Consider the following 27,057-nt stretch of genomic DNA (forward strand, 5'->3'; position numbering starts at 1 on the left):
GGGTGTACTGACAGTGGCAAATTTTTCAAAGGTAATAAGATCGACCTACGTAAATACTTCCACAATTGGGCCAGACACAAAAAGAAAAGCTTTATTTAGTTGCGTAGGTAGGAAAAAAATATACCGATTGAGATAGCAGTTAAACATCTCGTGCTCTCGTGAACTGATCTATTTCGATCAGTATCAGCATGTGGAAAAACCAATCAACCAGCCAAAATCCTAGTATACGACCGAAATTAATCTAGTCTTAGATGAATTTTTTTACATTAAATATCTTCATTCTCTACATGCTTAAACATGCGTATCCTTTTTTTACTCAAAACATTGCATGATTTAAAAGGAAAGAGAAAATATACCTCAAATCGGATATGGACATTAGTCTTTGCATTCAGTACCTGTTTTATTCAGTACCTGTTTGAAACATCAAACCTTTATACATAACAGTATCTTACAGGGTAGTAGCATTAATTACAGTGATAGAGGAAATAGCTTCCTCTAGAGTAAAGATTGAATGAAAGACCAAATTACTTAGTGAGATAGTATATTATAAGAAAAATCACAACAAAGGATGCTACAAGCGAAAACATTCTCCGGCTGGATTTAGTCTCAAATACCTGAAAATGACACAAAATCACTCGAACGGACATGGATAAAACTCCACTATACTACGCCCTTTCTTTAACCCCAACCAAAAATGAAAGAACGCAGAAGACAACGAATAGAAAAGGAAAGGAAAACTGCAAAGGAACACTCAAAAGCCATATAGGATTAGAAGTCTACATACCATTTTAAATTTGTCCATAGTGCCCGAAAGGACTCCTCTTGATGAATCCATATCATTCCCCTAAATTTATAGCATCTTATCAGTCATCACTAAAGAAAAACAAAAAAGAAAAAACGGTGAGAAATTTCCACAGTTTCAGTAAACACACCATTCGATCCAGCATGCGGTTATGGCTATCCACTTCCTCGTTGATATCACCTGATAACTGTTGCAATCACACCCATAAAAAATAAATTCGTGCAAGTTGTTTTGGACCATCACACAACTGCCTACTACAGCTGCATGGACTACAATTCTAAACACTTTGTAGATGTTTAGACACTCTAGAAGGGGTTTAAAGAGCAAATCTTATAATATTGAACTAAGTTAACAGCACCAGTAAGATAATAAGAGAATAAGATCATAAACACACCTATGGGGTCAACAGTAAAAAATACAAAAGTGAACCAGAATTAAAATAAGTTGGCAAAAAGGGCAGGGAGGCAAGTTTTAATGCGCAAACAAATTTTCCACTTTCAGAGGCCAAAAGGTTAATTTCCTACTAGTACAAATATAAATTGAATTTCACCAACCAATAGATGAAATATTAAAAATCGTCAAATGGTTAAAATACCATTAGCAAAATGATAAAATGAGTACAAGGTACATCACTCATTTTTTACAAATAACTAAATGAGGTCTAGGGTATATCGATACCAATAGTAAACTTACTCTTTTCAGCAGATTGACTCTATCTTGCAGTCCATCCAATGCCTGCTCGTTATCATGTTCATCAATTTCATGAGAAGATGAGTAAACAGATTGTGCTCTGATGCCACCCTCCTCGATACCATCAAAAAGGGAAACTCTATTGTTACGGTTGTCTCTAAAACAATAACAAGCACAAGCCACCAAATGGTCACATTACAAACACAAACAAAATAAATTTCCCTTTTATATTGTTAAACTGATTAAAAGAAAAGAGTCATAGGACATGAGACTCTCCATATTGCATAAAATATCAAGATTTATAAATAAAGTAAATAGAAAAAATTGCCTCACGCTTTATACATAAAAACAGGATGGTATTTTCCAAATACATTTTAATTTACTATACTATAAGGTTTTTTTTTTTGCACTGCCATGATAGGTCATACTGCCCAGAGTCTGAATTGGTCTTTATAAACATAGAGATAATGTATAAATGTTTTGTGCTGTCATACTGATATTGGATCAAAATTATACACTCCCAACCCAAGTATCATAAAACAGACTAAAAAAATCACTAAAAACTGATCAACCAGAGCTTCACTGTGTTTAACACTTGTGATAAAACAGAAACAAGCAATTTTTAACTGCTACAGTTTGACTGCATCTCATGTACAGGAGTTTATTTAAAGCAGCGTATGGTACAATTTTATCATATAGTTAAACAAAAACAAAAAAACTACGGCATAATTCTCAACGTACAGGATAGTAAAGTTCACACCCCACCTGTATAGAAAGATTGCTAGTAGGGGAGAAATCTTATAACTAAGCAAGAAAATAAATACTGGGTGAATTCTAATACATGTCATATTGCATATACTGACAACTAAGACCGAACTGAAGAAGAGAGACATAAACTATAACTTAAACTAGGAAGAGACACTTAATATAAAGTATAGTAATTCTTCTTGTCAAGTTGAAAACGGTCTAGAGCCACTGGGATATAAGGCCAAGAAAGCAGTTCACCAGAATCATTCCTCGTTGTAGACTAAAGATGAATGAGATTATAAAAAAAAGTTTCATAATGCATAAGCAAAAGAGGCATAACAGTTAATATCAACCAATATTTACAAAAGGTATATATTATAGAAAACTATCATTTGTATTATTGGAGCTCATAAAGCATGCTATTCAAAGAGGGGGACAAGGAGGAATCTAATTTCAATTTCACATGCTAGGACAACATTTAACCTAATGTTCAAATCAAACTAATTGACCATACATATAATTAGACTCAACTTTGCTGGATATAGTGAATAAATGTAACATGCTCACATGCTTCATTATGATTGCAATTTGCATGCTCATATTTGACCAAACATTCAAGTCACACTAATTGACAATATTGTGAAAACATGGAATGTAAGTTTCAATTAAGTTCCACTAAAATGACAGGAAACCACTAAGTTTAGATACTGTAATGACAGTAAGTGCTTAAATTCGACAATTAAAATGACTATAAGCGGTTAAATTTAGGAAATAAAATGATATTAAGTAGTTAAGTTCAGGAATCAAAATAACAATGTCTTAGTAGGAAGAATTTATAACAGTGAGACTAAAATGACAGACAAAATTACAATTTTAGGGACTTTTTTTAATTTTAATACTTTCAGAGGGACCTTAGTGACACTGAATTACACTTTCAAGGACTAAAGTGATTGCCTATCCAGAATATTTCCTATGCATTTACGGTGATGTAAAATTTCTTCACCTGTATTTAGGTGGGTCTTGGAAGAAGTTTTACAGATATAAATATCAACTCATTCAATAATGAGTTGTATCATCTCATAACAGTAGTAGCAATCTCATCCAAGAGAGAAAAATGTAGAGTTCTCAAAGTGTTTCTCCGATTATAAAATAGAGTGTAATTATCTCTAGTAGTTCTTAGAGAGAGATGTTTTAATTTTTTCCTCTACTTTAAGAAAATATTTCTCTGTTTTTGTTTGTGCTTTTTACTTACTTTTTGATAGTTTTCGACTATAAAATGTTCTGTTTCAATTCTTAATTTTCTTAACTTGAAATTTGGCATGGAGATATTATTGTCACACTGGTAACTAACACACGTTATTAGATAAATTTAAGAGTTGAAACAAATCAAATAAAAGTATGTTCTCCTTAACACTCCTCGTATCCGATTCAGGAGTGTACATGCCACTGATAAGTGATAAACACAAGTCGCCAGATCAATGCAAGGATCAACGAATTCGGAATTCGAGAAGAATAAGAGGCGCAACTCTATATCTATAACTCACCAGTCCAGCTAATTCCTTCCACGGTTCCACACAATTTCACTCCTATCGAGCAAATAGAACATGTACAGCATAGCTGTACCGTACTAAAAAAATCGCAGCTCCAAAACTGCGATTCACGAATCAATTCACTATAGTCATCATCAGATTTAAATCCAAATCGAATAACCACGCCGTATCCGTGGATCCAGAGAAGAAAACAATAATTGCCTAGCCTAGGAACCACAAACGAATTAAATAACGATCGCAACATATCGAAGCTTATTGAGAGAACAAATTTCAAAGTCTGATTCAAACCAGTGATGGTTACTAACCGTCTAGCATTCATGACTCGCGAGATCGTCCAATTTCTCTGTTTCCAGGAACAAAATTATCTGAATTAGTTAACCGATAATTCTCATAAGGAAACAAAAGAAACGAAGAAAATGCACAAGACAAAAAATCAGATCTGGTGGAATCTCGGAAAGTTGCTAGCTAACCTGAGGATGCGAAGCGGGAAATTTGATGGTGCTCGGCAAATGAGCAGAGGTGAACGCAGAAGAGACGTAAATGAGGAAGATATTGGCGGTGGGGTTTATATACTGTCCGAGGCTGCCTGACCAGCGTTTATCACACTTGTTTAGTAACACCCCTCAACAAACAAAATGTTTACTTGAAAAAATTAAATTAAACAAGGTGTAAGAAATATATTATTAATATATTTTTAAAATTTAATTAAAAAATATGCAATAATACAAAAATATGTTTACTTCATTGGGAAGCTTACCGCATAAAGTGCACAATTCTCAACTATATATCAATGAATGATTAATATTATAACCATTCATTTAAATTATCATGCTAATTTATATTTTAAAAAATCCATTTATGTTAATTTCCATACTTGATCTCATCCACTTATTTTATTTAGTTTTCTTATGTTGACAAGCATGGATGAATCATACAACGATAGAGAATTAGATATAGTTGTTCTCAATCAAACAATAACAGTAGTTGAATCTCAAACAAAATAAGGATTGGTGCTTAATGAAGATAACATATTCATGCGATAAGGATATTTTTTCTTTTTCTTACCACTTGACATCCTTATTTGAGGTATATATAGTGTATTTACTATGATTTGTAGTAAGACAACAAAATTTAAGTTTAACTCAATTATATAAAATTATAAAGTTTTACTTTTAATTATTGTGAAATTTTCAACACACTCTCTTATGTTTAGGAAATTGTGTGTTTATGTAAAAAATATAAAACATGAAAAGTGAGAAAGATCCAATAGTAGGTGAGACAATAAATTCAAATAACGATTAGGATAGACTACTTTAATACTATATTAAAGTAATAAAATTTAAGTTTGACACCATCCTATCAAACCAACTCAATACGGTCACTTTTATTATTACTTAAATATTGTAAATTGATTTTATATATAATCGACTTGAAATCTCTAACACTTTATAAAGAGAAAAATCATTTTAGATTTGACGTAATTTACACTTTTAAATATATATATATATATATATATATATATAAATAAAAAGATGTTTCACTAACAACAACTTGTATTTTTTTAAGATTAAATTATATTTATAAAATACTTTTAACCTATTTTAATTTCTTTACATAATAATTTATGAAATGTCTCATTATTTATATAAAAATAAGTTTATTTTCTCACTTTAAAATCAAATTATACATTGGTGTATTAGAGTATATAATAAGTATTTATTTAATAAAACACCAACTAAGATAGGCATATAAACGAAATTTTGATGTTCATATTATAATTTTTTCATAGATTATGTAAAAGTAATTAACTCTAAAATACTTATAAAGAAGGAAGAGAAGAGGATCATTAGACAACATTTTTCATTACTCATTGATAACCAAGAAAATAAGTACTATATACAACAAATATCAAAAACAAAAAAAAGGGAACAACTAGTCTATTGTTAACAAACCACTAAGTCACTAATATACAAGAGAGAGAAACAAATGTATCCTAACACCCTCCATTACAAGACACTCCAAACTTGGAAACAATATTGGTAAAAAGAGTTTAATCCAAAAGTTTGGTGAAAATATTTGTAGGTTAGTGACCAGATTATATGGATAAGAGGTAAAGAACTTTAACTTAAATATTGACACAAATCACATGACAATTAATATCAGTGTTTGTTTTTTTTTTCTTTAATGAAAGTTAGAGTTAGTAATTATGTGTTTATCAGCTTGGTTATCATAGTAAATGATGGTTAGAGAATGAGTGGAAAGATGAAAATCACGAATGACACAAGTCAGCCATTGTAGTTCGTAAGTGGTTATGGTCAACGCAAGATATTCAACCTCTGATTATGATTTGGATACATGATTTTTAGTGTCGTTCTTGAAATTATTCCAAGCTTTCTCTAAAATTTATAAAGCACAAACTATGTTGATTCTCATAGAGTGTATTCAATCTTTAATATTATTCTTGTACAAATTAAATTAAGAGTTTAGAGATTGAAAAACGTGAAACAGAAACTAAATCAAATTGAAAACAAAGATGAAGATGTAAAAGGAGAAATGTTAATTCTAAGATTCAAGAACCAAATAATTTTTCTTATTATATTTTTCTAAAGATTCAGATCCAAGTTTGAACAATTAACTAATTCAATTAATCATTTAAACCATTTATACGAATCAAATCAAAATATTATTCAATCTAATTCATATTTAATTATCAAATCATGATTTAATTGATTCCTAATTTGATTTCTAAAATCATAAACACAAATAAATATCATAAAGTGAAAATCCAAAATTAGGGAAAATAAAAACAAACTTGGAGTGTTAAATCATCGGTGTAAAACTCATTTCAGATTGTTTGATCTTGATTTCGTAAATTGATTCCAAACATGAGAGAAGAAGAGAACGAGTCAATTATGAAAATTAAGAATGTGGGTGAAATGTTTTTTCTATGATAAAATTATTAATAGTATGCTTGTTTCTTTATTTGTGCCAAGATGGGAAACCATGTTTAGAATACCATTCATCTTTGATATAAATCATCCTTAACCCCCTGTTTGCTTCCATGAATATACTGTTCAAGAGGAAGGATGTGAGTGGATATCCATGGTTTGGATAAAGGGATGTGCAGGGAAGTGAAGGAGAGGATATACCTGTGAACAGTAAATATCCTCTCCCCTCAAAATGAAGAGATGTAGAGGGAAAGCCATGTCAGCATCCCTTATTTCCAAATTTACTCTCATTTGAATGTATCACAATGCTTCATTTGAATGTATTAGTATTTTAAAAAATTTATTGTACAATGTTTAAAATATATATATATATATATATATATATTTAAAATGAAGAAACAAATCATAATAAATTTTAAAGAAGTTTTAAGTTTGTTTATTATTTTATAAAATATTATAAATCAGTGTAAAAAAAATATAGTTAAATAAAATCTTCCATTTATATATTAGTTATTAGAGTAGATCAGGTGATACCTATTTTTCAAGTTCTAATAAGATATTTTATTAAATGTGGTTGGATTTAGTTTTTTTTAAGAAAAAAATATACTATATCTAATTAAAATTGAAAATATTACCTGGGTTGGATCATGATCATCACCAAAAGATTGTACTAAACATTTTTCATTTTTTTATACTAAATATTTAATTTATTTAATAAAAAAAATCCCTAAAAACAATCCATCACTTAAAATAATTTTATTCTAACATAAATTATTCATTAGAAACTGAAAATATAATTAATATATTTTCACGTATTTTTACATAATTTATTAATAAAAACTACACTTTATTATAAATATTAGTTATTAAATAAATTTAACTAACACAAATATTTAATAAACCAAAATAATAATAATTAATTATTGAATTATATCGGATTATACTACTAATACGTTTTTATCCTTATATTTTATTATAATTTTTTATGGAATCCTTTTCTATGGTTAATTAAGTTATATTTTTGTTACTATGGTACTTTTTAGATTGCTTTATTGTGAGGTTTTTTAATATTAAAAAATAGTAATATTTTATTTATATAAAATGTGATTTATTTTTTAATTGTATAGTATATGTTTAATATTTAAAGAAATTATTTGAAATTCTGTTTTTATTTTTTATTTTTGTTATGTTTATATTAATATATTTCTATATATAGTTATTATGTTTATGAGTTATAATTTATTTTATTATAATTTTTTATGAAATTTTTTTCTATTGTTAATTACGTTATATTTTTGTTGTTGTGATATTTTTTATTTTTCATTTCTAGAGGGTTTTTAATATTAAAAAATAATATCTTTTTATTTATATAAGATTTGATTTATTTTTCAATTTTATTACTTGAAGTTCTGTTTTTATTTAATTTGTTGAATACATATTTTTTTTCTAATTATAGTTTTTATATTATACATATTTACATTTAACATATATTTTTTTAATTATAATTTTTAAATCTACGAAATGTGTGAAAGTTTTTCATTTTTAAACAAAAACAACTCATTTTATTATTAATTTTTTTAATAAGCAAGAGTTAATTTGTAAAGTAACATTTCACACCTCTAAAAAAATTAAAATTTCCTCATAACCATCACATCACTCACAAACTCCCATAAACTTTCCTTTCCTCACACATCCACCCTAACATACCCCCAATCCAAACACTCTCACTTTCTTCACACTTTCCTCACACATCCTCACACATCCACTCCCTCAAATCCTCACACATCCCCTCCCTAATTCAAACAGAGCCTAATAGTTAGTGGATAGCTTTCCATAATTGGGATTTTTTCCTCTTCCTTTTTTCTTGTTTTGTTAACCACTTGCATTATCTTTGCCTTGTGTTCTCCAGTTGCCTTGTCCTCTAGTAGTATTCAATGTGGTTTTTACATTAGTAAAATAATGTCCAGTAAGTTGTCTGAAGAAAAAGAGATAAAACACAATTATATTGGGAATGGGCTCCATAAGAAGGATTTGTGCTTGACTCGATTGTAAATTTCTCCAAGACTCCTCAAGAAACATACAACATATTATGAATCCTTTATATCTTGCCATAATTTTCATCGTATCACTATTACATTCTATGTCACAAGAGCAATATGAAATTGATTTCACGAATTCTAATTCTTCCGAAAGAGTTTTGAAATTTGTATAAAAGTTTGCCTTTCACTTTGTTTGACAAATTTTTTTTCTTATTTTAAATCTAAAATTCTAAAATGGTCATCTTTGAGAACCTTTGTTACAAATTTTTCCAAAGGTATCTGACATTATCCATGTAAATCATACTTTGAACAATATGTGTATTGAAAGATTGTGTGTTCCACTAAAGAATCACGACATGGCATCTTTCTCATGTATCAAAAAATGGGTCATGATGTTGCAAAACTCCAATACTTACTTCTATTGATGAATTCCAACTCATTTTTTTTTTTTATAGAAATGCACATCTCATATTTTTTCTCTATGAGTGATAATTGGTTTCACTGAGTTGAGGAGTGACAATAACCATCTAAGACTCTTTCTAAGTACCTTAAACTTCTCAGATAATAGAGTCCATGAAAAGAAAAACAAGAAGTTATAAAAAAAACAAAAAAAAAAAAGATGACTATGGGAGTCATAAGAGGTTTTAAAAACAAGAAATCAAAAAACTTTTTGGCTTCAAAACTTTTTTCGCAACTATGTGAAGAAAGTTGTATACATGTATATTATTTAATTAATTATTTTTAATTTACTTTTTTACCTTTTTATTTTAAACTCAAATTATTTTTATTTAAAATAAAATTATAATTTAAATATAAAAAATATAATCAAAATTATAAAAAATTATTATTATTAAATAACATAATTAATCATATTTTATATATAATAAATTATAAATATAAATAATAATAAAAAACATATTTTTTAATAATAAAAATTAAATTTATATAATAATTATATTAATTAAAAAAGTAAATATAAAAATAATAATGTTATTTAATATAAAAATAAGTTTTTATCAAATATTTATAATTATAAATATTTAAATAAATTTTTAATTAAAAATAATTATAATTTATAAATAAATAAATAAAATTAATTTTTAATAATTTTTAAATATAAGGATAAATTTGTAAATTTACATTTTTATGAATTAAAATAATATAATTTCAATCACACTCATCACATCATTCACAAACTTTTATAAATTTTCCCTAAACTTTCCATTCTACTTACCTTAATCAAAATACCCTAACTTTCTTTATACCCTTCAATTCATCTCAAATTCACTCCGTCATTTTCACTCCCTAATCCAAACAAAGTGTAATCATATATACCAATTTCTCTATAGAGTATGTAAAAATATATTAACTGTATAAAATACTTATGGAGGAGAAAAGAATCATGAAAAATGATTTTTACAACTCATTGATAACAAGGAAAACAACATACATATACAAATAAGCTATTCATCTAGAAAAACAAAAGTATTTTAAATTGAATAAGTTATAAATATTTTATAAAATTTAGTTCAAATGTTTTCTTCACTTCATATTAGGCCATTATCACCCTCTTCCAAATTCTAATAAATTAAAATTTAACATTTAAAAAAAATAATCATAAAAAATAAAATAATTATAATGCTATTTAGGTATTGTAGGAGGTAGTGATACTTTATTTTGTTATTTAAAAACTAAATGAAATGGTTTAAATGTATTTGTTCGCAGAGACGAAAGATTCCCAACAAAAAAAGATATATAAATTAAAGCTGTTTATTTTTTACTATTGGTTTTCAATAGCCGAAACAGCGAAAAGAAGAAAAGCTACTGAAAACTAGGAGTGGCTAACTAGTAACTGCTGCCGTATCTGATTCGCTGGTGTGCTGCTGAAGGTAGAGGAGACGCTGTCTCACGATTATGGATTCGTCAAACGACGTCGCTTTGGTTTCCTCGGAGATGGAGAAGTTCCTGTGCGAGTTGTTGCTGGATTCCTCTCAGCCAATTTCCGAGCGCTTCAGAGCACTCTTCTCTCTCCGCAACCTCAAAGGCCCCGCCCCTCGCGACGCCCTTATTCTCGGTCTGTCTCTCTCTCTTCTTCACAACCCTCAGTAGATTCTTCCTATTTTTTTTTTAAAAAATTCTATTGTTCAATTTGTTTTAGGTCATGTGATTTGATTTCTGCTGCTTCATTTGCTCCATTACTATGTCCAAGTGTAATAAACTTTTCACGCTCTTTTTTTCATGTAATTTTATCATTCTATTTACCATGGCAGCCACAAGGGATTCGTCGAATTTGTTGGCGCACGAAGCTGCTTTTGCGTTGGGTCAAATGCAGGAATTGGAAGCCATTCCTGCTTTGGCTTCAGTTCTGAATGATCTTTCTTTGCATCCCATTGTTCGCCATGAGGTATCCTTTCATGTTTTTAATTTTCTATTTATTTTGGGTCTTGAATTTTTTTTCTTTGCAGCTCTGCTCTTGCTTCTTGTTTTTATCACTTTTGAGACCATTGATTTTATTATAATTGCATAGGCAGCTGAGGCGCTGGGTGCTATTGGTTCAGAAGGTAATGTTCCTCTACTGAAGAATAGTTTGGATTCGGATCCGGCAGAGGAGGTTCGAGAAACGTGTGAGTTGGCTCTTCAACGAATTCAGCATTTGAAAGATGCCGGTAATACTGATGAATTGGCTGCAACTGAAATATCGCCTTTTAAGTCTGTTGATCCAGCCGCGCCAGCGACCTCTTGTACTTCTGTTCCACAACTGAGGTTTGTTGGGTTCATTCATACTCTTATTAGAAAGAAACTTATTTAACAGAGTAAGTAGTAGGTTACTAACTTGTATTATCAAATACCAGGGAAGTACTTCTTGATGAAGAAAAAGGGATGCATGAGCGCTATGCAGCTCTTTTTGCACTTCGCAATGATGGTGGAAATGAAGCTGTTGCTGCTATTATTGATTCCTTGAGCTCGAAAAGTGCTCTACTGCGCCATGAGGTTTGATAATCTCAGTCTTATTTCTGTAAGATTTATCTATGTTACAGGATTTCAATGAATAGTTTAGAACTTATGCAGTATACATGAAGGTATATCAGGTGTGAGCTGCATGTTGATATGCTACTGCAAGCCTTTTTTTTTTTTTTTTATAAAAACAAGTATTCAATATTTCATTTATACTTTGCCTGTGGAACTGTTCTTTGGAATGGAATAAACATGAAACTGTCATGGTGAAAGTAGCCAGTTATCCTTGAGTATAAAAATATTATTTAAACTTTTTATGTAATAATATTAGGTGGATATTTTATGAATGTGATTTTTATTTTCCTACACCTGTTTGAATCGCTCAAATTTTTTATACCTTCTGTAATGGTTAGGTTGCATATGTTTTGGGTCAATTGCAAGACAAAGCTGCTTCTGCTGCTCTATCCAATATACTTAAAGATGTGAATGAGCACCCAATGGTTAGACATGAGGCTGCTGAAGCTCTTGGTTCAATTGCAGGTATTTCAGCCAAAAATTGAATGGCATGATCCCCTTTACTCTCAAAGTAATTAAAGCAGTGTTGTGCTTTGTGATACCATTTCTCGAGTAAAAGGAGAAATGCAATAATATCATAGAATTAAATGGAAATCATAATTTAATATTAAAATATATTTAGATGAACTTCTCCCCTAACACTAGTAGAAAAAGAAAACGGGAAAAAAATTGAAGAAAATTTCTCTGTATAAGTTAGCATAAATACATAAATTAATTTATAGAGTCTATCTCATATAACTTCTCCAAAAGATGATTTTTGACTTGTACGTAATTTCATTTTAACTTATGGAAAGCTACTTTTATTTTTCCTTATTATTTTCTTCTATAAATACTTCTAAAAAAATTACCCAAACAAATCCATAAATTGAAAAACTAGATAGTAGTAGTCAACTCTCAACTAATTTTCCTTTTTGGTACTTAGCTGTCCAAGCAAAATTGGGTTGTGACATCTAATTTTTGTAGTCTCTTTCTGTTGGTGTGATTGGTTTTGACTGGTCCGGTTCAAAAGTAGCTCATTTACACCTGGTTCACATAATAAGTAAAGAAAATGGTGTAAAGGTGTTGTTAGTTAACCTTTCACTAAAAGAGTCTTGGAAATTCTTGTAATATCAGCTATTTCTTTGGCTCTCACTCCCATGATTCAGGTAGCATATTATCCACCAATCTTATGGCTATAACATATGCTGAATTTCAGTTCATTTACAAAGTTCTTTTGAGAACTTTATCTCCTGGTCTTCAATATTTGGTTGTGTTTGTTTGTTCTGAGCCACATAACAGATTGTGGTTACTTAACCATTTATCATTACATTGTTCTTGTGCGAACCGCAGAAATATCTCTATTTACGTTGTGAATTGTTTACGTAGTTGTTTTGTTGTGTGCCTTAGATGATCAAAGTGTAGCTCTTCTTGAGGAGTTTACGGCAGATCCAGAGCCTCTTGTCTCACAAAGTTGTCAAGTTGCACTAAGCATGCTAGAATTTGAACGATCAGGGCAATCATTCGAGGTAATCACTATTGAGTATATGCATATTTTGCTTCAATGTTTGTTGACACGGCCTTTTTTCTCTTGGTTGCAGTTCTTGTTCATGCGCACTCCAACTGTGCATTAAATGTTTTCTCACGGTAATACCAAGACATATGTAGAAGGAGCGGATGGACGAGAACGAAGAGACAGACAAAAACAGTTACATACAAAGAAATTGAGAGATTGTTGAATTTTTTACTTACAATTGTTGAAATTAGAAACATTAGTCTTAGATAAACACGATTTAACTATGTTTTTTAATTTATGAAAAAGAATATTCTATGAGTGGAAGCTTATAACGGTTGTTCTAAGTATAAGTAATATCTTTCTACTATGGCTCTGCCATCTCGGGATAATTCTTGGCAACATTATTTACTGTTAAAATATAGGAAAACTGGCAACATTATTTACTGTTAAAATATAGGAAAATTGGATGCATTATTATTGTTTAATAGTTATATGGCAACTCGATTTGGAAAATAATGTTTCTTACTTTGGTGAGCATTAAATTGACGCAAATGCTTTTTAACAGCAAAAGTTTGGGACAAATAAAACAGCATTGAATGTGCAGTTTAAGGTTATCGGTTACTCGATTGATTATTATCCGCAGCTCTTAGAGGACAGTACTCCGCGTCTCTGTCGTTCTGCATCATTCTTACATTATTATTAACAAATTAACATGAGTAGTGCACCCCTCATTTTATCAAGCAACCCTTTCAAAACCTTTAATGCCCTTTTATCCTGCCCTAAGTTCCTCTCTTTGGCTCAGCAACTTCACGCTCAGGTCATCATCAACGGGCTTTACAGGGAGGTTTTCTATGGTTCCAACATCACCAATGCTTATGTCCAATCGGGTTCTCTTCCACTTGCCACAAAAGCCTTTGATCAGATCACTGGAAAGAATCTTCACTCTTGGAACACCATCATCTCCGGTTACTCAAAAGGCTGTCTCTACGATTATGTTTTAAAGCTTTTCCGAGACTTACGAAGTGACGGCAATGCAGTTGATAGCTTCAACTTGGTGTTTGCCATTAAAGCAAGTCAGAGGTTGATGTTTTTTCATAATGGGAGATTGCTTCATTGCTTGGCCATCAAATATGGGTTGGAAGGAGACCTGTTTATCGTGCCAGCACTTTTGGAAATGTATGCTGAGTTGGGTTCTCTGAATGATGCCCACAAGCTGTTTGAACGATATTCTTACAGAAGCTCCGTTATGTGGGGTTTTATGATAAAGGGGTATTTGAAAGTTTCACAAGAACCCCGTGTTTTTGAGCTACTCTCTAATATGACTAACTATTTTGATTTCCAATGGGATGTTTTCACAATGGAAGGCTTAGTTCGAGCTTGTGCAAACGTCTTGGCTGAGAGAGAAGGGAAAGCATCTCATGCTGTATGTATAAAGAACAATCTTTTGGTGAATGTCTGCTTGCTGACATCTGTTATAGATATGTATATGAAATGTGGCTTTACTCATTATGCATTTAGGTTGTTTGAAAAAGCTAATGATCACAAGGATGTGGTTCTATGGAGCGCTTTAATCAATGGGTGTGCCAAAAAAGGGAAATTTTTTGAAGCTTTGTCCATGTTCAAAAGGATGCTGGAAAACTCAACTGCACCAAATCAGGTGACACTGTCTGGCGTGATTCTAGCTTGCTCTGGTGTGGGGTCTTTGAAACAAGGAAAAAGTGTGCACGGCTTTGTGATTAGAAACATGGTTGAATTGGATGTGGTGAATTATACCTCTCTTGTGGACATGTATTCTAAATGCGGGTGTGTCAAAACTGCTCACAGAATCTTCTGTATGATGCCGGTAAAAAGTGTTGTCTCTTGGACTGCAATGATAAATGGATACGCAATACATGGCTTGTATTTGGAAGCCCTTTCCACTTTTTATCAAATGACACAGAATGCGTGTGTTATATCAGGAAAGCATGTGCCCAACTCAGTTACATTTACTTCAGTTCTATCAGCTTGCAGTCACTCTGGAATGGTTCAGGAGGGGTTTCAGATCTTTAATTCTATGAAAGATTATGGCTTTTCTCCAACTGAGGAACACTGTGCCTGCATGGTAGGTATTTTCGCTAGAGCTGATCAATTTGATGCAGCATTATCCTTTCTATCAGACATGCCCATAAAACCTGGTCTTAATGCCTGGGGGACTTTGTTACGTGCATGTAGATTCCATAAACGTGTTGAACTTGCTGAAGAAATAGCAAACAAGCTTTCACTTTTAGAGCCTAAGAATGATTTCTCCTGGCAAGCTTCACTGGCAGACATGTATACTGACGGGATAGAAAAGATGATAATGGCTGAAGAGGGGCTTAATAAGAGTCTTGGCTTTTCCTCAATTGAAGTCAGGAATAAGTTATGTGTATTTAGTTCCAATGATACACTTGCATTCACAAGCCCAGATATCAGTCATACTTGGAATTCTCTCAGTAGAGAAATGAGAGAAAATGCCTTGTTATGATTAGTCATTGGAGAGAAATACACCAAATTTCGTCGTTTTACATTTGGATTGTGAAAGAGTGGAGACTTTGGGATTCTTCAGAGTTTGCCGGCACTCAACATCCTGAAATTGTGTAATGTAATGCAACAAAATTTCCTGTTTAATCTACCTCTCTTGGTGGTAAAATTAGTATGACTATGTTTGCTCTTAATACTACGCCAATGGAAGTTAGCAACAGGTAATACTGTAGTTCTTCTTAAAGCTTATTCACCTGATGGTTTTGAGAGTGTAGGTGACTTTCCTTCTATTTTTTTTTTCATGTTTCTTGTCCACAAAACAAGATTAGCCCATGAAAATAGTATTATCATGGCTTAAAATAAGTTGCAGCTGGTTGAGAATGTTAACAAGATTGGCAATTGCTTTGCTAAAGTAAACATGGTTCCTGACATAATATGGTAATTACCAATGATTAGAGAAAACTAGACAGAAATTTGAAATTTAAATTAAATAGAAAAAGGAAAAAGGGAGAAGTTGAAAATTTATTTTTGAAGTCATTTTTTCTACACTTTCTCTTAAAAAAATAAAAGAGGGTAGAACGAAACCGTGAAAGCCCTCTAGGTTGACCTGAACCTAACTTTGTGCATTGCTACATTCGTGAGACTCTCAACATCACGTGGGATCCCAAAAGGGAAAAGGACACTCATCATCAACATTTGTCAATTAAAAGGAAAGGAATCGATGTTACTTTTGTTGGTTTCCTTTTAATTTGGTAGACAGCAAATTATCGAGTATCCTGATAAATTAAGAAATATTAAGATTTTATCTATTTTTGTGAAATTCCGTGTTCTTTAATTTAAAATGCAGACTCTAGACTTTATAGTCATACAATTAAAGATGAGAAAAACTGATTTTACACCTATTAACTCCACATATGAATTTGTGGGTGGTTTCTTAATACATAACACTTAATTCCTAAATAATAGATGGTTTCCTAAATGGATGACACATCATCCCTAAATAATAGATAACCGCTAGACAAAACCGAAAAACACATTTAATCGCTAACAAACACTATCCCCAAGTTTTTCACTCGGCAATTATATACTGTATAACATAGCAGACTTTGTGTTTACTATTAAAATCATTTTGAGACACGAGATGAATTGAACATTTTATATTTACATATATACATAGCAAATTGTAACATATATTATACAGAGCAGGTACCAATATAGTACACTTTGTTTTGGCCACTAACGCGATTGACCTACTTTTTGAATTGAAAATAATAATAAATAGAATAAAAGTAAATGCATATAAATAAGAAGAAAAAGGAGGGAAGAGTGGGAGTGTGGAGTGAGTAAGAGAATGTCGAACCCTCAAGATCAGAAACCATGGAAGGCGGAATACGCGAAGTCGGGGCGATCGTCATGCAGGACGTGCAAGAACCCCATTGCCACCGAATCGCTGCGTCTCGGCAAGATGGTCAAATCCTTCAAGTTCGATGGCATCATGCCCGTAATTTCTTCTTCCTTTTTCTTCTCCTTCAATATACCTCACCTTCCGTCAATATTAATGTACCTGTTAGGAATGCTATTACATTTCATTTCACGCATTTCTTGTGTTTCTTGCATGCAATGATGAACCGTAGGGTTTTATTCTTTTAGCTTTCTCTACATGCCATGTACTCTATTATGATGTTGTGAACATTTCGACCTTATTGTACTTTCACGAGCTTTTTTCAGGAAAAAATTATATTGCTTGTATATGGTGTTTTAATCTGTATTTTATTTTCAAGCAGATGTGGAATCATGCTGCTTGCGTCTTGGAGAAAGCCAATCAGATAAAATTGTATGGAAATTTCTATTCTTCTCGCTAAATGTGTGTTTTTGTATGGTTTGACATTTGCAAGAGTATATTGTCGTGTGCTACTGTTTACCTGTAGAGTTGACGATGTTGAAAACTTAGAGTCGCTTCGTTGGGAAGATCAGCAGAACATCAGAAAATACATAGAGAGTGGCGGCAGCAGCAGCACTGCCACAAAATCAGGCTCAAAAGATGTCAAGGAAACTGAATGTGCTATTGAAGTTTCGCAGACTTCTCGTGCTACTTGTAGGGATTGCAGTCAAAAAATTATCAAAGGAGAGGTTGGGTTTTATTGCTTCCTTCTGTGGAGTGTGTATTAATTGGATTGGACCTGATAGATTTTGTGATTTGGAAGGGAGATCACGAGCAAAAGTATGTTAATAACCTAAGGATGGAAAATATTATTATTTTGGACTTTAATTTATTATGTTTATCATAAACTAACTTATGGAAAATAACATATAGTTTTTATTTTTACTTCCGACTTCTAGCATAATGTTTGAATTTGATTCCCAACATTATTCCATTGGCAGCTAAACTGTTTCCATTTAGTATTTCTTTTACTAGGTGGTGTGTTACTTTTCCATAATGTGTTGAACCTTGAAACAAAGTCTGGTGCATTGTTGACTATTTCGGAAGTGTATCGAGTCAAATGCAATATTTTGTCTCAAAAGACGAACAGTTTCTCTTAAAATTTTTCTTTGTAACACTCACTATTCCATAATGTGTTGAACCTTGGAACAAAGCCTGGTGCATGCTATTTGAATTTTTATGCTTGAGAATCTTGTTGTATGATCAAAATGATTTTGAGGTTGTTGGTTCATGACAATGTAACCATAGCCTTTATGGCCAAGGGGTCTCTAGTTTAGTCCTTGCTGTCACCATGCTTCCAATATAAAGTTGAACTTTCAGCATGAGGTTGGTTAACCTGTCCACAAAGAGTTGTATTGTGAAACATGAGTCCTTAATAACTAAGCTTTTGGGATAGCTTGTTCATGGCATGAAGAACAGCAACAGAGTTCTTAAATTTGGGAATAATTTGTATGTTGAAGTTTTGGTCGAATGAAGAAGAGCATAAAGGCTACCTGGCTCGTTTGCTGCATTTTGTGGGTGGGGACGTGGTGTCATAGACATGGAGTGCATATAGGCTCATTCACCCCTACTAAGCTCTTGTACTTTCAAGAAGTCCATTCCCCTTAAATTTTGTAGTGCCTATAGAAATAAAAGCCTTCTAGCCTCTTGTACGCATTTTGTCTTACTAGTTAAATAGATGGGCCATGGTGGGAGGTGCTAATCAGGAATCTAAATCTGTCCTGAGTTCTGGCCACTGCTTTTGGGTTGAACTTGGAATATTGTATCTAGCCAATTTTCTTGCCTCTCCTTTTACTATGAAGTCCTTAAAAGGTTAAAAGGTCCAAAAGTTGTTCTGGGAGTGTTCAAATTAAACCACTAATGTCATAAATCATAATTTCATTTTTAGGATTGCATGAAATCTGCACAAGTCATAGTAGCAACACAAGCATGCATGCTTGCTAGACTTCACCTCATCCTTTTTAAGATCATTTTTATCCTGATGTATAATAGAATTTAGAATTTTCCCTAATTATTTACAAACCGCAATCATGATGAATTTGTCTCTTTGCTAACTGTTTCTTATTTGATTTTCAGGTTCGTATATCTACTAAGCCTGATGGTTCAGGCGCAAGAGGTTTGGCTTGGCACCATGCCAAGTGTCTCATGGAATTATCGCCATCAATTCAAGTGGATAAGTTATCTGGATGGAATAGTCTTTCATCTTCTGATCAATCAGCTGTCAGTGACTTCGCTAACAAGGGTCATCCGATGAACAAGGGGGGTATGGTGATTGATATGTTTAATAAAGTCTGGTTTTTATTTTGAATCTCCTTATTTTCATTGTAGTTACTTGCTGACTGGATTCCATTCAGGTGTTAGTGGTACAAACATTGAGACTGAAAAGGGTGAAGAATCCACACAACTACACACTTCCAGAGGTGGTATAAAACGAGGGAAAGATGCCGACAGTGAGCGAAAATCAAAAGTTGCTAAGGTCAAGGGAGATGTGTCCGCCAGCAGTGCAGTGTCAGTGAAAAATTATAATGAAACCGGGGAAGCATGTGATCTGGAGAAGAAAATGGAAATCCAGAGCAAAGAAATCTGGGCTCTGAAGGATGATCTAAAAAAGAATGTGACAACACCAGAGTTGCGCGAAATGCTGGAAGCCAATGATCAAGATTCAACAGGATCAGAACTTGATTTACGTGACCGCTGGTAATTTAGTATCATGAATTTTTTTTACCCGTAATGTTTAAAGAACTGTTTACCTTGTTCAATATTTTATATCTCTTTCTTTTAAGTTATAATTGTCTATGATTTTACTGATAAAAGATTAGGTCTGTTTGTTAGGTGTCCCCTAATATGCGTGGTCGCTAGTATTGAGCTCTTATATAATTTGTGATGGATAAATCATAATTTATTCATCAAAAGGAAAAAAAAAACATAAATGAATGCAAGTCTAGCACATATATTATTGTTTGTTTTGGATGAGAGATAGATTTTCCAGATTCATTTTTTATTTTTATTTCTTATGCATTTTGAAAATATTATTCATCAAAATATGTTTAACTCCCCTAACTCTAATTATTACTATTTGTATAATTTTAGTGCTGATGGAATGATGTTTGGAGCACTTGGTCTTTGCCCAATATGTTCTGGATTTCTGCGTCACTCTGGAGGAATGTACCGTTGCAATGGATACATTTCCGAGTGGAGTAAATGTTCTTACTCTACCTGCGAATCAAAACGTGTTGAAGGGAAGTGGAAAATCCCAGAAGAAACAAAGAATCAATACCTTAAAAAGGTTTGTAAAGAAAAAGTTGTCATAAAAACAAAAATCAATAAATTATGACTAAAGTTTTTGCTTACTCTTTACAGTGGTTCAAATCTCAAAAAGGGAAGAAACCAGTTAGGATATTGCCTCTTCCATCACCAAGAAAGTCTGCTGAAAGTCAAATTACTGCTAGTCAGCATCAATCATCACACTCTGAAAATTTCCGAGATATCAAAGTTGCTATCTGTGGATTAGCTAATGACACTATTGTATCACTTCCTTCTATTTTCCCCTTAACATTTATTTTTTAGCATTTATAAATAAAGTCCACCACCTCCTTCCCCCTCCCTTTCCCCCATAAACATTCTCAGAAACAATGGTTTTCCAGTATTTAGCACTAATCTTTTATGAGGCGATTTTACAGAAGGAATGGAAAAGCAAAATTAGTGCCATGGGTGGAATGTTTCATGCAAAAGTAAAGAAAGGTATCTCCTTTAGAGACTAATTGTGAAAATTAAAAATTCCAGAATATTTTTCTGCCTCTTGCGTACAATTTTTGTGATCTTTTATGCAACTAGTCTACTTGCAGATACTAACTGCTTGGTGGTTGGTGGAGTGCTCAATGATGAAGCTGAGATGGGGAAGGCAAGGTACAGACAGTGCACTCAAATTCTCAATATCAACCATTTTTTATTTGACTAATTATAATATAACTGACTTGGAAGAGTTTTGATAATTAGGAGGATGAAAATACCAATAGTCAGAGAGGACTACTTGATTGACTGCATACAAAGAAAGAAGAGACTTCCATTTGATATGTACAAGGTTGAAATGATTGGTGAGGCTTCTAGCATGGTCACCATTAAAGTGAAGGGACAAAGTGCTGTTCATGAGGCTTCTGGCCTACAAGAGTCTGGCCACATACTTGTGGAAGGGAAAAGCATATATAACACAACTTTGAATATGTCTGATTTGTCTACTGGTATTAACAGGTGGGTTCAGTATGTTTTAGCTTTCTTGTTCAACTTCAGCATAAATATTGTTTAGTTGGCAAACCAGGAAAAAGCAGTTTGTTTTCTATGCATTGATGAATAAAATTGAACCTAACAGTATGCTTGTAGATTTTATGTTGCTACACAATATATGGTACAAAAACACCATCATGCTGTCTACTGTGTGTCATTTAGTTCTTCCTCAAAAGGTGACTGACATTCTCAGCTAGGACATTTATTGAGACTATAATTTTATTTTAAAACTGTCTGGAATCTGCTGATCACATTCTTATTCCTTAGATATCTTATTATGGTGGAAGTATAAGCCTAGTTTTATTTGACTTAGTACATTAACATTGTATAAACGAATTTTAACAATGTTTTCTGCAAAAATCTTTTTTGTGTGTCATTAATTGGCTTATATAGGCTCAGTCTGTAGCATTTTTGACACTTTCGGACAGGAAAAATTTGGAAGTGTGTTTGATGAAAAGCATTTTGATACTGATTCCTCCAGTGCTTTTGAAATGCCATGATTTCTTGTTAGAAACAACTTATAGGATGTTTGTCAAATTTTATTGTCACTATTTTACAATCTTGGACACCTAACTTTTGTCACCCACTGTTCCAACTTAGTTTCAATAGCAGCTTTTAACAGCTCCTCCATCACGGAAGCTTTTGAAAAGGCACAACATAGTATAGTTTAACATACTTTCATTTGTATAGAATACTATATAGTCTGTCTGGAAAATATGTATTATGCACAGTTGTTATCCGTTGGCCGATAAATTTGTGTTTTGCACACTATTTATGGTTCAAATACTTCAGCACTGGTTTTGTCCCGAAATAAGACTGCCTAGTATTATGTTCCAAAGCCAGCTTTGATGTTTTAGGATTAGCCTTGAAAATAATTTTTGTTTGACTTGGAGCCTTGTTTTTGGGTATATACTAAGACTCATTCTCTGCATTATTTCCTTTCTTATGATTCTTGTTTTGCTATTATTTCCTTTCCCAACTACACATCCCCCAATGCCTGTCTTCACAATCCCTATCCTAACTTTTTTTCTTCCGATGGGAAGTTACTACATTCTCCAGATAATCCAAGAAGATAAGGGGTCAGATTGCTCTGTGTTTCGTAAATGGGGTCGAGTAGGAAATGACAAGATTGGAGGAAGTAAACTGGTGAATGAAATGTCAAAATCTGATGCAATCTGTGAATTCAAACGATTATTCTTTGTGAAGACTGGAAACCCTTGGGAGGCATGGGAACAAAAGACTATTCAGAAGCAACCTGGAAGATTTTTCCCACTGGATATTGTACTTGTTTTATCTTTTAAATTACTTTTTTTTTATGTTATGTGATCATCTTTCTTTGGTCAGGTGGATATTCAACTCATTGTTGTTATGCTGGACTTGTAGGATTATGGTGTTAACAAACAGATGTCAAAAAAGAAAAGAAATGACAATGACAGCAAACTACCCGTGCCATTAATAGAATTGATTAAGATGCTCTTCAATGTAGAAACTTACAGGTTATAGTCAAATATATACCTCTTCCTTTTATTAGAATATGTATGATGCAATACTGAGTCTATAGTTTTGTAGATCTGCCATGATGGAGTTTGAGATTAATATGTCTGAAATGCCACTTGGGAAACTAAGCAAAAGCAATATCCAAAAGGGTATGTTGCACATTACTTTTTATGAGCTTGGTATTTCCCTATTTCCTTTGTTTGATTGCATCAAGCAATCCCGGTCTTTATCAAAATAATAACTGTTTGATTTTATGTTGGTTACTTTCTCTTCCTAGGGTTTGAAGCATTGACGGAGATACAGAATCTGTTAAAAACGACTAGTCCGGATCCATCAGTCAAGGAAAGCTTACTTATTAATGCCAGCAACCGGTTCTTCACCATGATCCCTTCTATTCATCCACATATTATTAGGGATGAGGATGATTTTAAGTCCAAGGTGGTACCTTTTTTCAGTTTGGGGTTTGATAATAAAACATGAAATTAGATTGATTTTTTTTTTTATCTTGTTAGTTATCTACTTGAAGTCAATGATTTTTTTTAAAAATTTTGGCCCTGTTTAAAACTCAAATGAAATCATTTATGTTTGAATTTTAAATACAGTAAAGGGAACTTTATACTAGACCATACTGATTTTTAAGTTTTGTTGTCCTGAAATTTGACCTTGAGTAATGTTAGACATTTGAAATTTTTAGTCTGTTCTTTGTTTCAATAATGTTCAAGGAATATCAAATATATGAATGATGTAAAAGTTATCTAATTCTATCAGGATTCTTCCATGACTTTTGCCCCTGGGGATTGGTACATTTGATTCCCCTTTATTCTAATTTGAATACTATATGGCCTTTCTTTTTGTTGTAGGTGAAAATGTTAGAAGCCCTTCAAGATATTGAAATAGCCTCTCGATTAGTTGGATTTGATGCCAACAACGAGGACTCAATTGACGATAGTTATAAGAAGCTTCACTGTGATATATCTCCACTTCCTCATGATAGTGAAGATTTTTGTTTAATTGAAAAGTTTCTCCATAATACACATGCCCCTACTCATACGGTATGATTATATTTGGTATACAAGTGGGTGTTTGGTGTATTAATGTCTCTTACTGAGAGCTCTTTCATTTCTCACAATGTACATGTTTCCACTATATTTGCAATCCATTTATGCAGGACTGGAGTCTTGAGCTGGAAGAAGTTTTTTCACTTGAAAGGGAAGGTGAATTTGATAAGTTTGCTCCTTACAGGGATAAACTTGGAAACAGAATGCTCCTATGGCATGGTAAGCTTTGGATATGTGATGCTAGTTACTTGTATGTTTTGTTGTGAAATATTCTCCTTTAAGGCTATGAAAGAGGGTAAACAGATTTCATAACATAATAAAAAATCTATGTAAGCTTCCAATCTCTAAATGTCTTGTCGAATTCTTCTTCATATATCTGACTACTCTATAGAAATGCCAAGATTACAAAACCAGTGACCAAATGGGTTCCAACTTCCAAAGACTGAAACTTTTATGCTAAAATTTCTTTCATCTCTGACGGATTGGATCAATTTCAGTTCTGAACTATAATCACATGGATGCATATTTCTTTTTAATGTGCATACTTTCAGCTAGATATGAAAATATGTACAAATTTGAGATTGGTACCTCTAACAAAATTGTTCTTTATTATAGGTTCTAGGTTGACAAACTTTGTGGGCATTCTTAGCCAAGGACTCAGAATTGCACCTCCTGAAGCCCCCGCGACTGGCTATATGGTTCTATCTATTAATTCCTTAATAACTCTTGTTTATATTTTCTTGAATACCAATACCTAATTTAACTTTGCAATGCAGTACTAAAGTCTGAATATTTTGTATTGCAGTTTGGCAAAGGGGTGTACTTTGCTGACCTGGTCAGCAAAAGTGCCCAGTATTGCTTCACTGATAAGAAAAATCCTATTGGTCTAATGCTTTTGAGTGAAGTTGCACTCGGAAACATCTATGAGCTCAAGAAAGCTAAGGCCAGTCTGCTCTAATCCAATTTGTGAATTTAGCATTTTCTTCAAATAAAATAAAGTAATAATTTTAAAAACAAAATCAGGAAACTTATAAAAAATTACTGTTTCCTCCAAATAAGTTAATCCAAACAATCAAATGCGGTTGATTGTTTGTAAGTGCACACGCATTCAAAATGAGCCACAATGTTGCATTCTATACTGAATTACTGCCAAATTGACTCGCAATACCTTTTGGTTTCTTACTGATTGTCTGTCTTCTGTGAAACAGTATATGGATAAACCTCCCGAAGGAAAGCACTCTACTAAAGGACTGGGCAAGAAAATGCCTCAAGAATCGGAATGTGCAAAGTGGAGAGGCAATGTGACTGTTCCTTGTGGCAAACCAGTGCCATCAAATGTCAAGGCTTCTGAGCTCATGTACAATGAGTACATTGTTTATAATACTGCCCAAGTAAGTTTCTAGTCTGGTGTATTTTTGTCATAAAATGCCAACGAAGCAAGCAATACTTGCTTATATTGTGCAATAATTGAATGGGAAATTTCTACTATCACGTCATTATTGGTTTGCAGTTTCAATTTTTGTGCAGGTTAATTTGGATTTTTTTATATTCAAGTTTCTTGTAGATGATTTATAGCTATTTTTAATGGCTAACTTCAATTGAGATAGAAATAGTGTGCAAGAGGTAAATAAAGAAGAATGAATGAATACCCAGATCTAATGTGGAAAAGTCTTGATGAGGAATAACTACTGGCAGAGAAGAAACAAATCACTAATCAAAAATTGATATGATAGAGATACCAAGAGTGCGGTTGCTATAACATTATTATGTCAGTAGATATTACTTTAGCCCAAAAACATAAAGCTTTCCCCCCCTAAACAAAAGGGATCAGTGGTGTGGCCTTTGGTCTCAGGTCCATCAACTTGAGGCCTCCACTTCTACCAGACCCCAAAAAATATCAAAATTATTTCTTCAACAAATTGATCCCAATACGATCTTTTGGGGCAGACCCAAGAATTTGGTGTGATTAACACAACAGATTATGTCTAAAATTTATATTATTGGAAACTCCAGTTTCTGAGATAAACGAACAAGCTAAAGATTCTTATATCCTTGTGGTAGATAGATAGTACACAACTGTTAGCAAGTATGATACTTGGATTTGTAGCTGATTAACATGAGTATTAAGCTTTTTGTTTTTCCATTGCCAGTTGTTAAAACTTGGTTGGTGACCTACTTGCATAATACTCTGTATGAGTATTTTTTGGATTTTGCTTAGATAAAGCCTGATGTATTATTTCGTTTCATTTTTTGGTAAACGCATGCATATGACTGGATGTGTTCTTTTGTACAGGTTAAGATGCAGTTCTTGTTGAAGGTGAGGTTTCATCACAAGAGATGAGCACTGTGAGAAGTTTTGCTGTTTTGGGGTGTAGTATATACTATGCAGTTTTTTGACCTGACTTGTACGTAGTCTATCTGGCTTTCCCTAGAATTGTCTAAGGTCTCATTTTGAGTTGACTGGAGATCTTTCAACCTTTTTTGGGGCATGTAAGTGCAGGGATTATCTAGTTGAAACTCATCACTTCTAGCTGAATTATCCCATGCAATTTGTGATCCGGTTATCTGTATAGATTCGCTATTTTAATCTTAAACCTGTTTTCTCAACCTTTTTTAGTATGCATTGCATCAGGATAGGTGCTTTTATCTTATTTAAAACACAATATCTTACCCAGTCTGGTAATTAGTTGATGGGCGTTGGTCTGAGGTTACTTTTTGATTTCTTCAACCATATTCAGAAATTAGAACCGGGTGGGTGCCAGATAAAAAAACTATAGTTGCGGTAATAAAATAGTCAATAAATACAAGATTCCCGGTTTTGGCTGTGGGGATTTTTTTTTCGCAAGACATTACGTGGTCTGCATGTGTCATGTGAAGGTGTACTATTAATTAATGCACCAACAAAGTGTTGATTATGACATCATGTCATGGGTATAAATAAATTTTTTGCAGTGACTTGCTTATAGCTATCAATCGACTTCGC

At 32.6% G+C, this 27,057-nt stretch overlaps 4 protein-coding genes across 7 annotated transcripts; 3 read left to right on the plus strand and 1 right to left on the minus strand.

Moving 5' to 3' along the window:
* Nucleotides 1-353: 353 nt before the first annotated feature.
* On the minus strand, nt 354-4,433 carry BS14A (BET1P/SFT1P-like protein 14A). Of its 2 annotated transcripts, none has more exons than XM_068616915.1 (6): nt 4,260-4,433; nt 4,095-4,132; nt 1,496-1,649; nt 933-989; nt 785-844; nt 354-411 (listed from the first exon to the last, which is right to left on the minus strand). In XM_068616915.1, exons 2-6 carry the CDS (start codon nt 4,106-4,108, stop codon nt 376-378), a joined length of 321 nt encoding a protein of 106 aa, XP_068473016.1. In that variant the 5' UTR covers nt 4,109-4,132; nt 4,260-4,433; the 3' UTR covers nt 354-375. The 2 variants fall into 2 exon arrangements, with proteins under 2 accessions (XP_068473016.1, XP_068473015.1); XM_068616914.1 differs by having other exon boundaries at nt 354-614.
* A 6,087-nt stretch (nt 4,434-10,520) lies between these two features.
* On the plus strand, nt 10,521-13,627 carry LOC137814277 (ARM repeat superfamily protein). Its single transcript, XM_068616910.2, has 7 exons — nt 10,521-10,850; nt 11,047-11,180; nt 11,304-11,539; nt 11,629-11,767; nt 12,145-12,271; nt 13,193-13,311; nt 13,384-13,627. Exons 1-7 carry the CDS (start codon nt 10,691-10,693, stop codon nt 13,414-13,416), a joined length of 948 nt encoding a protein of 315 aa, XP_068473011.1. The 5' UTR covers nt 10,521-10,690; the 3' UTR covers nt 13,417-13,627.
* A 259-nt stretch (nt 13,628-13,886) lies between these two features.
* MEF3 (Pentatricopeptide repeat (PPR) superfamily protein) lies at nt 13,887-16,071 on the plus strand. The gene has a single exon (XM_068619151.2). It carries the CDS (start codon nt 14,011-14,013, stop codon nt 15,799-15,801), a length of 1,791 nt encoding a protein of 596 aa, XP_068475252.1. The 5' UTR covers nt 13,887-14,010; the 3' UTR covers nt 15,802-16,071.
* A 1,030-nt stretch (nt 16,072-17,101) lies between these two features.
* PARP1 (poly(ADP-ribose) polymerase 2) lies at nt 17,102-26,681 on the plus strand. Of its 3 annotated transcripts, none has more exons than XM_068616911.2 (20): nt 17,102-17,298; nt 17,582-17,631; nt 17,726-17,927; nt 19,315-19,501; nt 19,593-19,935; nt 20,329-20,524; nt 20,599-20,763; nt 20,919-20,979; nt 21,084-21,144; nt 21,235-21,486; nt 22,563-22,800; nt 22,903-23,015; nt 23,089-23,165; nt 23,294-23,454; nt 23,877-24,068; nt 24,185-24,293; nt 24,690-24,772; nt 24,880-25,017; nt 25,283-25,465; nt 26,368-26,681. In XM_068616911.2, the coding sequence occupies exons 1-20, from the start codon at nt 17,149-17,151 to the stop codon at nt 26,413-26,415; spliced, it is 3,009 nt and encodes a 1,002-aa protein (XP_068473012.1). In that variant the 5' UTR covers nt 17,102-17,148; the 3' UTR covers nt 26,416-26,681. The 3 variants fall into 3 exon arrangements, with proteins under 3 accessions (XP_068473012.1, XP_090159528.1, XP_090159533.1); XM_090303402.1 differs by having other exon boundaries at nt 17,126-17,298; nt 21,073-21,144; XM_090303407.1 differs by lacking the exons at nt 17,102-17,298; nt 17,582-17,631; nt 17,726-17,927; ... (2 more) ...; nt 20,329-20,524; nt 20,599-20,763 and having other exon boundaries at nt 20,843-20,979; nt 21,073-21,144.
* The last annotated feature ends 376 nt before the right edge of the window (nt 26,682-27,057 follow it).

This window comes from Phaseolus vulgaris, chromosome 1, assembly GCF_051622355.1.
Source record: "Phaseolus vulgaris cultivar YP4 chromosome 1, ASM5162235v1, whole genome shotgun sequence".
Classification (NCBI taxonomy): domain Eukaryota; kingdom Viridiplantae; phylum Streptophyta; class Magnoliopsida; order Fabales; family Fabaceae; genus Phaseolus; species Phaseolus vulgaris.

What these genes read in the sequence shown, in the direction of transcription:
- MEF3 (XM_068619151.2), top strand. Translation starts at nt 14,011, where the DNA reads ATGAGTAGTGCACCCCTCATTTTATCAAGCAACCCTTTCAAAACCTTT.
- PARP1 (XM_068616911.2), top strand. Translation starts at nt 17,149, where the DNA reads ATGTCGAACCCTCAAGATCAGAAACCATGGAAGGCGGAATACGCGAAG. An exon ending in AAAAAATTATCAAAGGAGAG is followed by an intron (nt 17,928 to 19,314) that starts GTTGGGTTTTAT and finishes TTTGATTTTCAG; the next exon opens with GTTCGTATATCTACTAAGCC. An exon ending in CCCCCGCGACTGGCTATATG is followed by an intron (nt 24,773 to 24,879) that starts GTTCTATCTATT and finishes TTTGTATTGCAG; the next exon opens with TTTGGCAAAGGGGTGTACTT.
- LOC137814277 (XM_068616910.2), top strand. Translation starts at nt 10,691, where the DNA reads ATGGATTCGTCAAACGACGTCGCTTTGGTTTCCTCGGAGATGGAGAAG. An exon ending in AGCTCTTGGTTCAATTGCAG is followed by an intron (nt 12,272 to 13,192) that starts GTATTTCAGCCA and finishes TGTGTGCCTTAG; the next exon opens with ATGATCAAAGTGTAGCTCTT. An exon ending in GATCAGGGCAATCATTCGAG is followed by an intron (nt 13,312 to 13,383) that starts GTAATCACTATT and finishes TCTTGGTTGCAG; the next exon opens with TTCTTGTTCATGCGCACTCC.
- BS14A (XM_068616914.1), bottom strand. An exon ending in GAGTCAATCTGCTGAAAAGA is followed by an intron (nt 990 to 1,495) that starts GTAAGTTTACTA and finishes TGATTGCAACAG; the next exon opens with TTATCAGGTGATATCAACGA. An exon ending in ACCGCATGCTGGATCGAATG is followed by an intron (nt 845 to 932) that starts GTGTGTTTACTG and finishes CTATAAATTTAG; the next exon opens with GGGAATGATATGGATTCATC.